Raw genomic sequence first — 20,439 nt, forward strand, 5'->3', positions numbered from 1 at the left:
GTTTATGGCTGGGGTCCACCATTCATGTGTATAAATTAGTCGATTCAGCCATTCTTCTGTAGCAAATTTGTTTTATATTACACTATTCATTTTAGTCCATGAGGGTACATTTCATTTTTCCCAAAATAAATAAGAGGGGCATTTGGTTAACTAATATTTTGATCTCAGCTCTTGAGATGAGTATCTTTGATCCTTTATTTTAATATGGATATTAGGACAGCAAATATTTTCATCTTAAGTAAATTGAGCTGATAAACATTTTTGACCATTATATGAACCACTGGAAACCAAAGCAAAAAAGTAACACAAAGACCAAAGACTATTACCTCCTTCAGACTGAAACACAAGTCCATTTATTTGGTATCAAGGTGCTTGTTGTAGCAAATAGCAGCAAACAATCTTCCAGATAAAAAACACTGAATGACAGCAAATCAGTTTCTTTCAGTGACAAATGTTAATGGAAAAAATAGCAGCAAACAATCTTTCTGATAAGAAACAAGTAGCAGCAAAATAATATCTTAGCACCTTGGCTTAGACTGCCTTTACGGAGTAAATTGTAGTTAAAAAAACACGCATTTTTATATTACACTGTACTAGTTAAGAAATCAATTAACTAATTTTTGACCATTAGTTTTACAGGGGCATTAGGTAAGTTAATATTTAAATCTTAACTCTGTTTTGTGAGAACATGTCTCAACAGCAAAGGACTCAAGATAAATTCATGGAATCCATTTTGAGAACCCATAATGGACTGAAGCTACAGCAAAAAAGACACCTCATGCTGGAACACAAAAAGTGACCAGAAACAAAGTGCACCATTCTTATACACTTTGTCATACTTGTTTACTGTTGATTTGGCAATGTGAAGTTTGTTACAGCTTTCAAATCTGTCAGACTTCCAATATATTTCTGTGGTGACCACTGCTTGTGTGGCAGATCAGGGCTCACTAATAATACTGAGATTCATAAGTAAGAGCCTTACTGTAATAGGTTGTCATAGCTAGCTACTTATATATCAATCTCACAATAAGGACTTTTTTTCTCAGTTTCACTGCATAGTCACTATTCTCTATGCATTACATTCATTTTCAACATGTATTTAATGCAAAGGATTCCTTCCTTGCTTAGCCATCCCATGAAACCAATTTACTCCTACTTCTGGTTCTGTTTTCCCCTTTGGCCTTGTACTAGATACTCAGTGTATCAGAGAATGAAAAAAATGTAAGATAAATTATAAAGAATTGCAGATGTGGAATTATTTAAAAATTGCATTCCTCAACTCAACCAATTAAATTTAAATTATAGCACAATTAATGTGACTCATTGGTATTTCACATCATATTTTGACCCACACCTACACTACCAAATCTGCCTATATTTATACTGAAATTGCAATACTGTGCAATATGCAGGCAGTAATCTATCACCTCTTACATTCTTGTTTTTAGTGTGCAGAAGAAATAATGATCAACTCTAATTTTGCAATAATGATTCAAGACATTCTACTTACATAGCTCAGAGTCTCGCTTGTAATGAATAAATAACACAATATGATTAATCACCTATTTCTTACATGAGGTCTGAGTTTCTGTCCAATTAAATAACTGCCTTGGGAAGCTGGCTAGCTTATCTCTTTGACATTATGAACAGGTTGTGGAATGCATTCTAGAATAAGCACACTGTCAAGACAGTAATGCAAGGACTCTGGTCAGGTTCAAGTAATTATTTTTGATGAGTCAGCTACTCTGTTCCATATCTTGAACGGATTACACTGGCATTGTGAAGATCACTTCCACACCTAACACTGACGTAAGATCTGTGGTCTGTTATGTGGAAGTGACATCCCTTGTTAATCTGAATGAGTGAACTATTTACTCCAGTCATGAAATGTCACTGCTACATCCAGAGTACCTATTCAGCTAAATCTCAGTTACCAGTGTGCATTCTATACATTTACAATCTCATGTTCAGTCTGCACAGCTCCCTGTAGTTCAGTTGCATTTTTCTGTTATTTATCTGAATTCTCTTATTACTATTACAAGCCATTACACGGAGATGTGGAATGAATTAATTTCCATTCCCACAATACTCAGCTCTATCTCCTTCATGACTTGGGAGAATATAAGGCTGTTTTGAGATTAACTTTTTTTCTGTTAGACCTCATAGACTACTTGGTATGGCCTTCAATTGGTATGGTCTATCACTGAAGCTTAAGCCAACGGGATGGAACTGTTAATCCTGGAGCCAAATGGCAGAAGCATCAGTGGTGTTGAAGGCAACCACATTACTCAACATATTTACAAACTGAAGGGAACACCTATCTTAAAGTTTCAGTTATTGATATTGAGCTTGATAAAGACCTGGATACAAATGATCAAGTCTCTTTGGTGGGACGGTCTTTTTATTAATGCACTAGGACTGCCACTAAGATTATACACTTGATTTAACAAGCTGAACTATGAGTCACAGTTCATATGTTACTGAAACCTAGAGGGGTTAACATCATATTCTAAATCAAGAGCATTTGTGTTTTGAACTCTGCCACATGCAGCTTGCACAGAACTCTGTGACCAGATGTTGAAGGTTCATCCTAATGTCTCCCATTTTACACTTGTAAGTTCACGTTCTGCCAATTAGTAGGCAATATAGAAAGGAGCTTCTTTTACCTCCAGTGTCCACAATGACTATGAATTTAGTTACATGAAGGAGTTTACTGTATGCACATTCCTGACTCTACCATCTGACCGGGCACTCAAATGTTTATTTCTAGGCTGAGAATTAAACTAGCTGGAAAAAGATTGTTTTGCTTTTATCCTTTTGGACTGTTCTATGCTGCTAATTAAGATCAAGCCATTATTTCAAGGCCTTCATAAAAGCATTACATAATCTGTTTTCTCCGATAGATTATTATAATTTCTGTTTTATTACCATTACCTTTTTTGATTTTAGTAAACTGCAGTTGGAGTCATAATTACAGTGATAATTATTTGGCACCACAGAGATTAAGGCTATCAGCTCTTAATAAGGTGCTTCCTGTAAGCCATTGCTTCACTTGGTTAGCCTGCATATGAGGCTTTGAGCAGTCCATTTATCCAGGCAGTGTTCCTGGGCTGAGTTTGAAAAAAGATCCATGTAGATCAGTTCTCTATTACAGTTAACAAACACAAATACATACCTACATGTAAGTATATCTATATCTATCTATATCTATCTATATATATATATATATATATATATATATATATATATATATATATACATACCTACAAATGCACATGTATACATAAATACATAGCTGTTCTTCCATTACATCTTAAGACTAGAGGTGCAGTTTTACATGGTTTCAATGTCATGATTTTTATTTATACATTTATTTTGTGCAGTACCTTAAGTAGGAGCACCGCACTTCAAGAAATCTAATTCTTTCTTTGCCAAAAATACTTTTATTGAAATGTTTACTATTATATTATTATATGCAAGAAGAATTTCAAAGATCTGAAACAATATTAAAATTTAAACAGGCTGTCCAACAAAAACTATTCACCTTATCTACGTCCACATCTTTTGTATTTACGATTGTAAAGGATTTAAACCTTAAATATGAAACTGATATAAACTGCAAATTATATGACACTGAATTACAATGTATTTGAATACAGAAGGCTTGCTCTCAGCTTAATTTTACTATTCTATGGAAATAAAAAACATTCATAAGAATTTATAAGGCATGAGTTCACTGAACTATGTGTACAATCAGCCTTAAAATACATCAACGATAGCAGCAGTATTCAACTCAAGCTACTCATGTCTCTAAGTTCTAAAAGGGCAAATGAACATCAGGAAGAGACTGACCCAGAGTGTTACTGACATTGGAAACCATGGTTTGTAAATGTGTGCATATGGCATAAATAAATCAAATTGTGCTCTACCAAAAAAGCATATAGTTTCACATTGTTAAAAAAAACAAAAACCTCAAGAGTTTCTGGTTATATAATCTCCTGGGGAGCAGTACACCTATACATTCAGTAGTATACCATTAGAAACATGAGGTCAGCCAGAAATCACAAGTGATGCTTACATCTGTAAACAGTACCTCTGGGTGGCAATCTCACAGCCATACTCAGATCGGTAGGAAACACAACAGCTGGGTGGTAAATTGTCTCCATTTTTTCCTATGTGAATTTGTGACATCTTTAATAATGTACTTGATCCTGACAGTGAACTCTTTACAGCATTTGTAATTAACAACCATTTATTAAAAGACAACAGCATTTTAAAAATGGCATATCTCATGCAACTAAATCTGTCTTATGAGCCAGCTCTTTTGATAAAAGCAGAAACAGTGTAAAGGTGACAAACTATGTGCCAGTTTCAGTTTATTTTCCAGATAAATGTATGAAAGAGAAGCAAAATAAATTCTCACGGGATCAAGCAGGTTGAATAGTTAAGACAAAATTTAATCATTTATATGGATGTAGTGCCTCCCACATGTACACTAGGGGCTTGTTGCTACAAGAATATCCATTAGTCACAAGACTGCGAGCCATCACATAAACAAAAAAGTGAAAATCTCCTACCTCGATAGCTGTGCGCTGCAACACAGGTTTTATTCCTTGAGGAACCATGTAAACATTGGTCTCTCTTTGTGGGGGCGGATATGGCAGGTCTGCATCTGCTGTCTGAGAATTATTGAAAAAGAAGTGTCATAATCACATTTGTGTTACATACCTGAACATTTTAATCACTCAGAATCATATATATAGCAGACTTGTTCTTAACCTACAGCTCTACTGAAAGACACCTTAATAAACTGTTCTCTCTCAATATTTTCTTCCTTTCTGTAGTGCCTAACTGCACTGAAATTTCTTTCAGGTATGCAGGTTTTCTTCAACATCAGCTGCAGCAAAGTACCTCTTATATGATCCACATGCAATAGCATACGATGTATGTACTACATTATTCATGTATTTCATTTGGAATATGTACTATACATGTTTTCTACACTAAACAAGTCTTTGCTTTTGATAAATAAATGTGACTGTTGACATTTAAGGCAATACTTAAACTATTCATCACCAAAACAAGTCATCAACACCATTTTCAAAGGCAGTTTATACTTCTAATACAACATGGCAAAGATGTAGTACTGTGTAAAGAAAAAAAGGGTTAGTTCTGTGTAATGAATAAGAAAGCATGTTTGATGTTCCTGGAAAATTGAACTGCAGAGTCATTAGGTGTTGTTTGGTTTGGACTTTCGCAAATGCAAAACCTTGCCACAAAACTAGTGCATATATCACATGTTCTAATCCTTTTTAATTTAATTTTAATTTTTTATTTTTTTTAACTTAATAAATACCATAGGAGATTACTATCTTTATACAGAAATGTGCCCAAAAAAGAGTCTGGTAACATGAACTATTCACAGCTTTTAAGATATGATATATTTCTGAAGCTGGTTTATAGATAATATACTGACATAAGCATCTCTTTTAAATAAGTGAAAACTTTCAAAGTCTATAATATGTTATTATTAAACCTGCTGGTAATATTACTTTAGAAAAAAATACTTGGAATTTTTTTTTTATTCTGTGACTGACACCCTGGGATTTCAATCGACCTGATCCCTCTAACACTGTCCAGATGAAATGGTATACATGTGACTTAAATTCAGGCATGAAGTTTGAGGGACATTTTCCTTGGGGGCAATTAGCTGTGGATACATGGCTGAATTGTAATTTACCCACAGAGAGACACATGGCTGCTGCATATTCACTGTAGACATAGGGAAACATGCAGGGCTCTCGTCAGTTATGAGCTGTTTTACCTGCACCGGTGTATATGTAAAGTCTCTGTTAACTTCTTGTACAGCTACACTCTGTATTATTTCTTACACTGCATTTCTTTCCATATTATGGCACCTTGGGTATACTGAAAAAATGATCCGCAAGACCAATGTGCTCAAGTGGTAAGCAATTAAATAAATAAACCATACATTACATTACCACTGACCATAAAGCCTCCTTACATACTGAAGTACATTGCACTTTAGCAATTGCTTATATCCCTTTGTACAAGTCTTCTGTAGCCAAGCAAGATCAATGGTAAAGCAGGACCCACAACTTCTGCACCAAGACTGTATGCAGGGTAGTAGAACTATTCATGAGCTGTAGGAAAATTCACTACACAAAGAGAGTGGGTAAAGCACCCTCAACCAGTGTCTGCTAGCCAAAAACTTAAACTCAATCCCTCTAAAACAAAAATAATGCTATTTGGAATCAACCAGAAAATAGCCAATGCATCCAGCTTCCTTAACATTAAAGATGTTAACGATACCAACATAGAAAGTATTGCATCCTTCAAACACATTAGCATTTGGCTAGACCAATCTCTTCACTTTCAACTACACATTCAAAACACATGCAAAATGATGAACACGTTACTTGTCTAGGCAAATACACTACCACTTTTATGTCCAAGTCAGCCAAACCTGCCATAGGCAAAGGAATACTATTATCTCAGTTTGAATATGGACTACCTATAACAGCCACAGCCTCAAAGAAAAATGCCATCCCCTTGCAAACCATCTCCAATAAATTCTGCTTGTTCCTTACTAACTCACACATTAAAGAACACCACAGCCTAACTCTCACCAAAGCCACATACTTCCAATACACTTGAGAATCAACCTCCTACTAGGATCATTAATGCACAAAACCCAATCTACTGAGAAATCTTCCCCTTCGCTCATAACCTCTTCACCAAACCCCACACATATCATCTCAGGAGTATCTCTCAATCCCAGCTCACCCTACTAATTCCAAACACTAAACTTCATTGCACTGACCATGCATCCTACATCCTAACACCCTAACTATGGGATTCCATTCTGATCTAAATCACAGATGTCCAAATGTACTCAGACTTCAGACAACAGCTCAAGGAGCACCTCTTCACCCAAACAAAGTACAGCTGCACTCACATAGGTCACATTACATGAACACTGCAGCTCTCGCACACCCCTTATCCCTATTTCATCTTTCTTTATCTCATCTTGTCATCTTCTCACTTCCACTCTTTTCTATTCCTCTTATTCTTATTTTGTTAACATTTCTCTGTCTTCTCCCCATGACATCCTTTCCTGCAACTATCCACACTTACCTCTTCTAATGACTTCATACTTCTCTATATAATGATATACTGCCATCCCCATAGCAAAGGCCTTTTCATTTTGTATGGGCGCCTCTTATCCAAAATGCTCTGCTAAACACAATTCCATTTTTCCATCCATGTTTTGGCATTGGAACTAAGTATTCTAACATATTCTTGGATCTGTAAACATATTTGTTTTAATATGTTCTTGTGTTTGTAAATGTTTTTATTCATTCCTTATCCTATTCACCCTAGATGTGCCTCCAAGTGGTCTATTACGATTAGGGGGCTTCCCCAGTAAATAAATACGAGCAAATAAAATTAAAAAAAAAACAAGACTGAATGTCTTCTGGATTTACTGTAGTATTGTAAACAATGCAACATATGAACAGCAGACATAGGAAACAAAGGAAAGGATGCATGTCTGGGCAACAAGAATGTAAAGAATTTGAAAAGAGGCAGTAAAATCCATGGGAAGTTGTTAAGAAATGTCTTTAAATGCTTATGATAAAAAGGTTTTGTCACCTCCATGATGCAAAGGATAAATTTATAAGTCTGAACCAGGAGAACTTGAATCTGTTAATGACTAGGGCATGGAAAAGCCAACCAGGAAGAATGGGAATGAAAAGCCCCCACTGGCCCCCTATCCTGGGGAAAGAGCTTGCCCAATCCACAGCATGTCTGATACCTAAAGCAGAAGAGTAGGATGAGTATTCAGCAAGCAAAATGCACACTACGGCTGAAGACAGACACATGAGTGGACAGCAGGGGTCAAAAAGCTGGCATTGTGGGATTTCCATTTGAGCAAGTCAATGCAGGAATGTTGTCTTAGTTTTAAAAGTAGAAACACTTCAGTGCTTGCCTGAATGATGGCCCCTTTCCTTATGTTTGAGTTACAGGAGGGAGATAATGGCTATGCATAACAAAGACAAAAAAATCTAACAGAAGGTTAACTTCAATATTGAGCCCAGGAGGTTACCAGAATCATACAAAGACTTTTTAAGTATAAATGGAATAAGGAAAGGCAGCCAGGGAAAACAAACAAGTGGTCATTTGAATTCTGAATAAAAATGTTATTTTTATGTTGACTGTTTCTTCTTATTGTTCAAGAATTGCTTTGATAAAAAGTTTACAACACATATTTAAGTGGTACTTCTTTCTAAGCAGCATGCATGTTTTTTGTATGTGTAATGTATGGAATTTTATTACTGTTTGGTGTTAGATTGCTTACGAGCATTGCACAGTCAGTTACAAAGGGGAGAAGGGCAGGTGGCTGACTAAACTAGCAGAACCTGTAGACAGTCTCTCAATGTTCAAAAGTAGGAGGAATAAGAGAGGTATTAGAAATGAAATATATAAAAATATATTATTACTAATATGAAACTTATGAGGATGAGTCTAAACAGAAAACGTGGGGCTGAGACACAGGACATGGGAACAAGTAAGAGACCTCTAAGAGAATTAGTTGAGGATTTAAGTTCTTATCATGAAGGAGTTCAATTCTGTAAATGATGTTAACAATTAGTATGATGAAAAATAATATATAACATAAATAATGCAAGCTAGAGATAACTGAGGGGACAAAATGAAGGGCAGTACCTACGTAATGGAACAGACTCCAGAAGTTCTTTGACCAAGCCCATTTAAGGAATATTAATAATGAATGGGAAGAACTCACTGACTAGTTATATGTTAGGAGGGGGAAACAAGAAACAGATGATGGTGTACCTCAGTGGTCTGCTTGCATTTTGTGTTGATTTGTGTTTGTATTTTGAAAAATTTGCCAGTTGGCAGAGAGGATTAAGGCAATGAGCTATTAACATGCTACTTACAGTATTACAGGATTTAATTACCTGGGCTTTTATTTACCTGCTATGTGACTCTGAGCAAGATTCTTAGCCAGATAGTGCTTTGGGGCAATTAGGAAATTGTGCTAGGCATATTAATGATCTCCTGTACAGAGTGTTTAATAAATACGTGTAACTTAGAACCTAAATGAAAAGTACAAAAAAAAAAAAAAAAAACAAAACAAATATATATATATATATATATATATATATATATATATATGTGTGTGTGTGTGTGTGTGTGTATGTCTGTGTGTGTGTCTGTGTGTGTGTGTGTGTGTGTGTGTGTGTGTGTGTGTGTGTGTGTGTGTGTGTGTGTGTGTGTGTGTGCGCGTATATATACATATGTTGTTTGTCTTTCGGCTTTTCCTGGTAAGGGGTCACCACAGTGGAACTCCGGTCCGCTAATGATTGGCAGTAGATTATTTTTTTTTACGAAATGCCGAGGTGCCAGCTCGACGCTCAACCTTCAACTAAGGCACGTGCTTATACATATAATCTGCAATATTTGCAAAAACGAAACTCATGCAGACAGACTGCTTATTATTAATCAGGTCTTAAGTGACATGCCAAGCTATATAAAGAAACTTGTGAAAAGGTATGTAATAGCCCTCAGTATCTCTATAACTAGACAAGATAAGAATAAACTAGGCCTTCTATAGGAACCAAAATGTTAGCACTTCATATTCTGAAAGACAAGAGCCCCACAGACTTTAACGTCAGAGATGCCCCCAAGCACTTACAGCAGGCTTCATTCAATAAGTCTGCCTCTCCTTCTGTACCTAGGCAGGTCTATCATTATTAAAACAAACATTTGTCTTGAAATTAAACATCCTTGTTGAAACTTTCCAGAAGCTGCGTATCATAAACCAGTAACAGATGAAGCAATGGCTCACCAGTTATAGCTGCTCAATTTCATTTTCTAGCACAGATGACAGGATTCTTCTAAGGGCGTTGTTAGGGGACATGTTTTACTTGTCAGACATCTGTTACTACTGCTCAAGAAGGAGCAGTCACAAAATGCTTTGGATGTTTATTTTATATGTCCCAGTTTGTGCAAAAATGCAATAAACCATTCATAATTATGGAAGGATACATACTCAGGTACTGTTAGACCTGAATGTCTATGAACTCACAATTATCTGAAAACTAGCCCAACTGCACTTATGCTTAAAGCATTAAAGCAGCTAAAGCAAAATATGTTTATCCACTTGGATCCTTCTCAGAAGTCTGAGGCCCAGTATTGTGAATCCACACACACCTTAAAACTGAATTCTGAACTTTACTGTTACATCTTTGAAGAGTTATTGTAGGGAAGCTTTGCCTCAATTGCACCCACTAAAATGGGAGACGTATGTCCCCCATACTCAACTATTTACTATAACCTGAGATCAGTGCACCAGGCATGGGGGGTACACTAAGATACCTCCATTTAGGAGTTGCAGTTAACTTTTCAATGTTCTAACAATCACAATTATAGTCTGACTTTCCATAAGCTCTCTGTTTACAATATGCTAATGTAAAGGAAATTGTTTTGTGATGCTCAAAACAAGGAGCATATCCCATCTTTTACAAATTAGTTTTAAAGTCAGGAACAAAGTGTTTGGAAAGACAGAAGCTCAGGTAATACAGGTGGAGGAAGCTAGAGTTATAAAATCGATGACACAGCTAAGGCAAGTTACATTACTTCCTAGGTTTGTACACACAGCATATCTTAATGTGTTCCCGATACAGTCAAGTCACAGTCTAATTCTGTCCTTACAGTCAGGGCTAGCAAATCAGCTATGAACTTCAATAGATTTTAACTTCTTGGTGAAAATGGCTTTCAAACTGCATTGACACCAACAGTCCAATGAAAGTCCACCTGAGTTCTGCTGCATTTCATTCACTTTCCACTGCCTTATGGTCTTCATCAACAACTTCTTCACACTTTTGTTTGAGAAACAGTTATACAAATGTATGTTGATGTTCTCTACAGTTGCTACTCATGATAAGTTGTGAAACACTTGAAGGCAATGCTCTCATTCCTGCTAGTCAGGTGTCTATGATACAGCAAGTTAAGGGTCTGGCAGCTATGACCAGCTGGGTAAAGCTTGGCATTTGAATTGCTTTGGCTGCAGTGACATTTACAAATGTTGCATTCTGCTGGTCAGTTGCATGACTTTAGTAATGTAGCGAATGGTGCAGAGTGACTGGCAGTACATAATCTAACTGCAGTCTTTATTTAAAAAAATGAAACTACTTGTCTTATTTTCAGAATTAAAGCTTTGTGCTGTATCTGAAAATATAAAACAGAAGTAGCAAGTATTTTTAAAAGCTTTGCTATAGCATAGTTTTAGTCACATTTCTTTGCATTTTGCAAATCACAACTTATATATGGTTTGTCTACTACTTTTCCAAGTTTTTATTAAGGTGACCTATTACCACTCATTCTCATCACTGAATAGTTGGTTCATTCTCATGTTCATGCTGTTTACACATGTATATGTACTGTTCTGTCACACATGGAAGGTCCTTTCCCATGCTGTAATCAGGAGTACAGGGAGCACCAAACAAGCCAGTTCCTATGTGGCTACAGAAAGCAATTGCTTTGCCTGAATTTCTAGACACAGAACAGCACCCATAATCACAAGCTGTACAGGCTCTTTAGCTCTTGTTACTGTCTATCCGGTCTTAACCCTGCACATAGTGTACGGAGGCAGAGATTACTCCTGCACGGGTGAACATATCTCAAAGGAAGGATCTCATTTGTAGGGTTACCGGAAAGAGTTTTTAGCTCCTGCATTGTTTATAATTGTGTATACTTTCCACACAAGTAGTATAATCTCTGCAGTCTGGGACTGTCTTTTATGCTGATGCGGGTAGCAGGGCCTTTCAAGCACATCCAGCTAGTTATGCCTCATGCTAAGGCTGCAATGCATTCATGGAGCCCAACACTGCACCACCACCATGGGTGCACTGCCTTTATAAAAAGCCCTTCTGACTTCATTTCATCTATTAAGAGCTCCAAAATGAAATGCTAGCCTTCCTAATGTAAACGTATCACTCTGTTAACTCCTCCTTTGTTCTGCATTGTCCACTGTCATATAATCAGTACTTATTCTGCTACCTATATATGGGAGTCTGCTATCACTCACACCTTTAACTTTGTTACTGTTATCCTTCCTCAGGCTAGCTTGCATTCCTCCTCTTCACTGCTGCCAAACATACAAAACACATGAGGATTACACACACACGTACATTCACACTATTTCCACCACAGCTATTAATTTTTTTCAGTATGTTTATCCATTTTCCTCCCTTAAAACTGTACATCTTAGCCTTATCAGAATATATTTCCTGGAGTTTAAATCATGCTTGCTGGCTGCTGACTTCCTGACATTAGAGATGACTGTCCCACCCAGTTTCTTTCCTGACTCTGTTCTGATAATCATATGATTGAAAATGTTCCTAAATTTTGTAGGTAAGTAATATATTATTAATTCCAATAACTTATTACCCATCTCTCAACATAGATTCCACTATGCCTGATCATGGAACTGAAATACTTCATCCTGACAAACTGAATACGGGTCTGCTTTACTTATCAGAACAGCAACATCAGTGACTTTCACTTTGCCGAGATGACAGGTACGAAAAACCAGAAGACTGACATCCGGAACACCAACTTTCCACTCGAGGTAAGTAACCCCTTGGCCATCCAAAAAAAAAAAATTAAACCCACCTATGTGGGGGGGGGGGGCTTCACCCCCCCCCCCCTTAACTAAATATACCAACTCCGAGATCCCACTACTGCGGGGAGTAAGGGGCAAAATTCAACAGGATGGCCAAGCAGTTACTTACCTCGAGTGGAAAGTCAGTGTTCCGGATGTCGGTCTTCTGGTTTTTCATTCCTGTCATCTCGACGAAGTGAACATCGGTGATGTGGTTGTTCGGGTAAGTAAAGTAGACCCCTGAATAAATATGTGTGAATGCTGCCATTAATTTGTTTTTTGACTTGTAAATAGCATATAACACATTAAATAGCAAATCTTTCCAAAGCAAATCCACTTCCACTGATTTACCACACAGTGGTGTGGCAGCTATTAAACTGGAGGCAGATTTTCAAGCTGTCATATGGGATAATGCCAACTTTCTTCATCTGCAATTCTCTGGGAGTGTTCCACAGGGATCTTGTATGGCATACTTCTGTTTTCATTTTTTTGAATGGCACACTGAAACACTGTGTTGCTGTCAGTTAACCCAAGATGCTGATGAACTGATGTTGTTTGTATGGCATAAGTTATGTCACCACCAGTAACTCGACAATGATTTAACTCTGATCAAGCCTGGTTCACTGACTCAGATCTGCACCTAAATATATTTCAGATCAAAATGCAGGCTGTATGGATATACATATCACACTCTTCTCAAGATGCCATAGGTCTGTACATCATTCACAAGTCAAGTTAAAAAATGTGCAACGTTTCTTGGGGTAATGTTTAGAGAATAAAATCATGTTTAACCACCATATTGTTTATGATTACAAAAAAGTGGTCTGGCGTGCTCTCTAGTTCCAAGGGTATTAATTGCACCTATCTCCACCTGCCAGTCTCTCCACCTGTACAGCTGCAGTCCATTCTTTTCTCCTGCCTAGCTCCCATGTAAGGTTTCCATTTACTAACTCACCTTCATACATCCCTCATATATACATTTACTTATCCTATGATGTGATTTGCATGCCTTGCCGGTTATATACCTTCTGCTCTTCTCACTGTTAAGACTTAGGAAAGCTTAAATGGTTAGAATTACATTACACAAAGTCCACCTAAGTAAAAAAAGAATGTAGGCTACTATACTCTAGTAAGTACCTAGCATTATCAAACATCCTGACTTGGTACAGTCATTCAAGGGGTGTGTAACCATTAATCAAAGGCAAACTCTTTAAGAACTAGTTTCATAACTCCTGCATCATTTCAAAAAGTAGTGTTTTATCAGCCAATACAATGTGTTTGAGAAGTTCAATTTCTCTGAACTGCAGCAAGTTCAGAGTTACAATATTAAAGTTTGGGGTACAAAGAACAAAGCCAAATGCATAAAGAGGCCTATCTGCAAGAAATATTTTTTCCATGTTTCACTTTGTCAACACCCAGTTGTTGATGCCGTAGACACTGATAGGTTAGGTACATATATATTCCCTCTGTAGACCACTTTGTTCCACAGATACCAACCATCTACCAACAAGACACAAAGACTCACTGTCAACCATCTACCAAGAGACATAACGACTCTATATGGTGTCTACAGATCTATATAATGGAATAAACACCCTCGTAACATATGAAAACTTGCTTCCAAATAAGACTTTAGACCAGCCATCAAGACTCATGTAGTTAGTAACCAATTCTGCACTAGTGGGCCTACTTGGCGTAGGTACATATTCTAAAGTCCTCGTTTACTTTTTCCATCAGAGCATCTCAGGTTTCTTTTGAATTGCCATCCTTTGGGCAATAATTCTCAATTTTTTCCATTCTGCCTCTGTTCTCACACAGTCAGACACACACACACACACACACAGACACACACATACAGAAACACATGTAATTCATTATTCTGCTCCTTCTATATTCTCACAGTTTCTACTTCCTCAGTCTCACCTGTAATGCCTTTATCAGATTGCTTGCATTTCTCACACTTCCCATTTTTCCCCACTTGCATTTTCCCAGCATGCCTAAACTTCCCCTACTATTTTCTGCTTTACTCCTAACCTCCTTTGGTTAGATCCAACTCCTCCTTCTGCTTGTTCTTAACATAATGGTATTGGAACTTGGACTACCTAACAAAAGGTTCTTATGCCTTGTCCTTGGGTGTATAATATCTCATCTACTATTAAGAGCTCAAAAAGGGGTGTCAAAAACTGCTAAGCATGTCTGTTTGAAGGTGTACATGGCCAGGTATGTTACAGTCCCCATGATCACTTGCCTAGTGCTGTTCCTATGTAACCAGCAGCACTATAATTATTGATGTTATCTGTTGCTCTAATATGTATCCTATATATCTGTACTCCACTATAACTGCACACATTTTATTTAGCTGCCCTTGCTTAAATTTACCAGACAGAAAACATAGTTTACTATTCATGCATTTGCTAACCATTGTATATAACAATGTCAGTAATTCTCCAAAGTATTTAGGGTAACAATGTACAAACAACCCTAATACACTTCTTATTTTCATCATATTTTTGTCTAACTATTGAAGTGCACTGCCCTCTCTCACACCCTTTCCAGCCATGACTCATACAGCTGACTCCAGATAAAGGGTGTATACATAACTTTTGCAAACGGTTACTGACTTACTGTTGACATTTCCTGTTGCCTTCTTCAGTGTTGTAGTACTCCATGCCTGTTCCTATGTATGTGCCCATCTCTCCTTTGGTGGAAATTATATTTAAATTGTGAACTATTTTTGCTACTGAGCCTTTTCATGTCTGTTGTTATTCTCCCCAGGTTTTAACACAAAATCGGTTCTGCCTAGTTGGATATTGCTCAGCAACCAAAAATAATCACATATGTTAACATAGGTTAGGACCTCACAGCATTACTAAAACACTCTTTTGCGTACTTTATGTCAGGTAGTATGAAAGGAGCTGTCTGGATGAAGTACTCAGGCTTGTAGATCTGTTGTATTCTTTTGCTCTATAGAGTATGTGTTTGTGTGTGTGTGTGTGCGTGTGCGTGTGTGCGTGTGTGTGTGCGTGTGTGTGTGTGTGTGTGTGTGTGTGTGTGTGTGTGTGTGTGTGTGTGTGTGTGTGTGTCTGTTTGTGACAGAGTGTGTGTGTGTTTGTGCTGGCAAAAATATCATATCCTAAAGTCGAAAGTAGAATACTTAATGACAAGAAAGAACAAGACACAGTGCATTTACATATGTTTTTCAGAAGGAAAATACCAAGAAACAAACGCTGACCCTCAAGAGTTCAGTTAGGCTAGAACATCAGCATAGGCAAATAAAATGTTAATACTGATGCACACCCTTTTACAAGCAAGACATTTTATAACTGCAATAATGCACTACAGGGTTTGTGTTTTGTAGCTATGCCCTTAGTGTTGGTAAAGCGTTGTAATTTCATGCAGAGCAAACCATCAAATGAATGCATCATTCCAGCAAGTCATATTCCTTGTTGTGCATTATTGCTTTTCAAAATCTGCTAGCTAGACATAATTCATAATTTTGTAAAGAAAACATTCAGTGCTACTGGTAACCAGATTATCAAGCAATAAATTAGGCAAAGATTCATAAGAGAAGAACATGAAAGCAATGCAAATAAGGTACCTCTAAAACAGTAAATATGATCACACTTATATTACTATATTGATTACAAAAGTTTTGTTATAAAAAAAATCACAGTGCCAGTGCACTCAATGCTAAATAAACAAAAGACATGTGCAGCAAAATACTGTAATGCAAAATAAGTACAAAGAACATAAAAGTACCCATTGCAGTAGTCCCTCAGAGAAGAAACCAGGAGTGTAGAGCTGTTGCCAAAGAAACCCAGAAAAGTCAGCAGTGTTGGAGAAAAAAAAGAAGGAGAAAAAAAGACAATTTTAATTAGCACAATTCCTTAAATATACATAAAATGGCTTGGATCCAGTTATAATAGCACTTATTAAAAACGCAATAAAAACACTTCAGCTGTTAGTTTACAGATTTGATTTATTGTTTTTTGCAATTTTTTTTACTATCATTCCAAAAGTATATTAACAAATTACAGTTCATACAGCTGTCAGAGCAGAATTTTCATCAAGCTATATTAACCTGATTGTTACCATTTGGTAGCAGACTGCAACAACAGTAAGTCTGAGTTCTGTGAAATTGTCATATCTGATCTTTAGAGTAGTTATGCTAATCTTTATGCACACTAAAATTATATAAGAAGGGTTTTATCAGTATATCCCTTGCATATAGTCACCATAAAGGGCCATGCCCTTCATATTACTGTCATTAAGAAAGTCCAGAGAAATATCATAAACTTATAAAATTAAAAGATAAATTCTGTCAGCACTACACATCAGCATACATATCTAAAATGATGGAAGCACATTTCACATTCGTTTTTACCTATTTATATACTTAGTGTACCACAAAACTGGAGGAAACAATAGTTGGTATAGTAATGTTTATTCTTTTCTCCTGCTTTGTCATAACAGTTTTGGTTTCCCGTGAATAGGCAAGGGATACACTGAAGCATACAGAGCTGCAAATTATACTGATAGTGACTAATGGTACACATGACAATTCACACAACAGCATCAACTCAACTTAGAATTTATGTACCTACTCTCACAATTTACCAGCCATATATAAGGCCAGTGGTCACCTTCAATCCTCATAACCTCTATTTTTCGGCCATATATATTATGCCACTTACTTCAAAAAATGCACAGTAAGCACAAAGCTGCCCCAGGTATGCAGACTGGCTAACACTTCTGCCAAAACAGCCACTGGGACAGCTAACTGTGTGTGGCTGCAGTACGCAATGATAAAAAAAGGTTACAGCATGACAGAAAGTGAGGAAGGAAAAGCCAAGTGAACACCTAGCATTAAGGCTGACAGAAGAGGTACAGACAAGGGGCAAAAGGGGCAGAAATAAATATTAGTCTCTGCACACAAAAGCTTGAAAGTAATTAGTCTACCCATAGTCAATATTTGTAGCTATGTCACACCCCCTCCCCTGGATGTTAGTAGCATTGTCACAACCAGCACAATCCCAAATCAAACTTTATAAGGATCTGTAGCATCCTGGCTACATTACCAGGCAGACTATACTTCACTGTGCCATGACAGGCAAATGAATGTGACTGAGACATCTGTTGATAGCATAATTGTGTATGCTAATAAAAAGGGGAACACTACATGGTTCTCAAAGTCCTTTTCTGCACACAAATTATGTTTCTGCATAAATAAGTCCCTATAAATCTTCGGGGCACTTGATGTGCTTCAACATTTACCTGTCATTTAAATTATTTTTCAGAGAACAATTTTCATCATGCATAAACATAACAAATGTATAATGACAAAGATGATTTTTAAAGTTTTTTTTCCATACCTCATCTAGCATTGCTGATGATGCTTCACTCTGTGCAAATGTATGGGAAACAAACAAAAAAAAATGTTATGCATAATCACTTGATTAATAAGCAGGACAAAAAAAATGCAATATTACTACCACAAGTTACACAAACTGTAAGCAAGGTTATTGCATAAGTAAACATAGACAATCCCTTACAATCCCCTACAATCCAAAGACTTCCCATGTTCTACTGGATATATCTTAGCATATCAGACCTGATATATGGCAGGCTTTTCTAACTTTGGTGCAGTTATTTATTTGTTTGTTTGTTTATTTATTTTTTTATTTACACTTTGTTGACTGGGTTAGTCCCGCTACACCAGTGGCCTCTTTTCAGGGGATGCTCTCAGTCATATACTGAATAGGGGGAGTCTGGCTAGGACACCAGGGAACTTCCCCTATCTGTCACTGTTGTGAATGGGACCCATTCGGATGAGCACTTCCTGTTTCCACTGCAGGCACAGAGGTGGCCCAGTGAAACAGCAAGTCAGAAGGAGAGAAAAGGAGATGATGGAGTGGTGAATAAAATGGAAAGGAAAGAAAATACTGAGACTGGAAAATGTGTGCAGGATTCTGAGGAATTTTTTCAAAGAAATCTGTTTGATGGTAATGAGTCAGCAAATGGTGGCTGTATAATTACAGTTCTCCAGTCGGGAGAGTTGCGGGATGATTTACTTAAAGAAATGGTGGTGCAGATTGAGCCAGAAAATGAAGTAGATGATTCCTTGCCGGGACATTACCAAGTAAATACAAAAGGAGGATGCAGAGACAATCCTGAAGAATTGTGGTGAAATGGAAAACACAATGTATGCAGAGAAAGTAAAAGAAGGCGAAAGTGGAGTAGCAGAAAAGAAGACAGATGAAAATGAAAATCAGAAGTATGCTGTAAGGATTCAAAGTAAAGAACTCAAAGAAATGGACAGGTATGACATTATTCTTATTAACAAAGAGACATTTTGTGACATTATATTGGAGAATGTGTTTTCAATGGAAAATTTTCTTGGAGAATATGAAAAAAGAAAGACTCTAACCCATAGATTCTTTATGTGATAAAAACATTTAACAGGCAAACAAAACAGAAAAGTCATGTACAATTTCAAACAGTGGTAGAAAGAGAGACTTTGAAAGGACAGTTGAAAACTTTATGTAAAGAAGTACTGGACAGTGCAAGGGTTTATGAAAAAAGAGATTTATGGACTCGTACCTGAGACTGTAATATTGTGTTAAAATAGAAAGAGAAAAAAATCATACATGTACCAAACATGATAAATGTGAAGGGAGCAGTGGTGTTGTAAAATACTGAGAACAACCCAAATCAATTTTTGCGGAAAAGGACATTTGATAAGTAACTGTGACAAAATAAAATATTATATTTGTGAGGAAATGCGACATCATACAAAAATGTGAATTCATATATTATAAATGTAACAAAATAAGAAGTTATGTACCTACCATAACGTTCCATGTTAGTTGTCTTCTCTCGCCTTCTTTCTTGCTTGATGGGTTCGGAGCCGATCCCTCGGCTCCGACTCGGCACTTGCTTTAGCTCGAGAACTCCTTTTACCAGCTCGAGGCAGCCCCATATCCCATGATGCAAGGCAGGAAGTACCCAGATCTCGTTTGTTGACAAAAGGGCAATAACACCAAGCATAAAATACTTCCCAAAGGAAGAAGAAACTTACAGATGGAAAAAGGACCAGGTCTGAATGGTCTTTAGCATAATAGTTTCTTATACAAGGTCTGTCCAGGCCAGGGGGAAGGAGGGAGGGTCGCAAGAAAGAAGGCGAGAGAAGACAACTAACATGGAACGTTATGGTAGGTACATAACTTCTTAATGTTAAGTTGTCAATCTCGCCTTCATTCTTGCTTGATGGGACCGTCCCTAGCACCTCTATCCTGGGTGGCTCAATGGAACAAACTCTTGAGGACTGTAGAGCCAAAACTGGCTCTGTCCCTGTAGGCCAAGTCCAATTTGTAATGGGAAACAAAAGTGTGAGGAGTGGCCCAAGTGGCCGCTGCACAAATAGTGTCCAAAGGCAGTCTAGCTTGAAAAGCTGTAGAAGTAGCTAAACTCCTAGTTGAATGTGCTTTAGGTTTTGAGCACAGCTGTTTTCCCCTGATCGTATAAATTTCAGTGATGACCGAAGAAAGCCATCTGGACAAAGTCACTTTAGAAACAGGTAGGCCTTTTTTATTATCCGCATAGGAAACAAAAAGTTGATCAGATTTTCTACATTTTTTTGTTCTGTCCAAATAATATCTGAGCTGACGGTGGACGTCAAGATAATGTAGCTTTTGTTCAGCTCTATCTGAATAGTTAGGAAAAAATACGGG

At 37.1% G+C, this 20,439-nt stretch overlaps 1 protein-coding gene across 5 annotated transcripts in view; it reads right to left on the minus strand.

Annotated features, from left to right (window-relative positions):
• Positions 1-20,439, minus strand: part of DYSF (dysferlin) — a 3,914,743-nt gene that overhangs the window by 893,086 nt on the left and 3,001,218 nt on the right. For 3 of the 5 annotated variants that reach the window (XM_044064060.1, XM_044064061.1, XM_044064059.1), the window contains 3 exons: positions 18,082-18,111; positions 16,469-16,510; positions 4,578-4,679 (listed from right to left, as the gene is read on the minus strand). In XM_044064060.1, coding sequence (XP_043919995.1) covers positions 4,578-4,679; positions 16,469-16,510; positions 18,082-18,111 — 174 coding nt within the window. The remainder of the gene's footprint in view (positions 1-4,577; positions 4,680-16,468; positions 16,511-18,081; positions 18,112-20,439) is intronic. The other 2 variants (XM_044064063.1, XM_044064062.1) reach the window with 1 other exon arrangement.

Source organism: Protopterus annectens, chromosome 2.part2 (genome assembly GCF_019279795.1).
Source record: "Protopterus annectens isolate FY-2018-M chromosome 2.part2, PAN1.0, whole genome shotgun sequence".
Taxonomy (NCBI): domain Eukaryota; kingdom Metazoa; phylum Chordata; order Ceratodontiformes; family Protopteridae; genus Protopterus; species Protopterus annectens.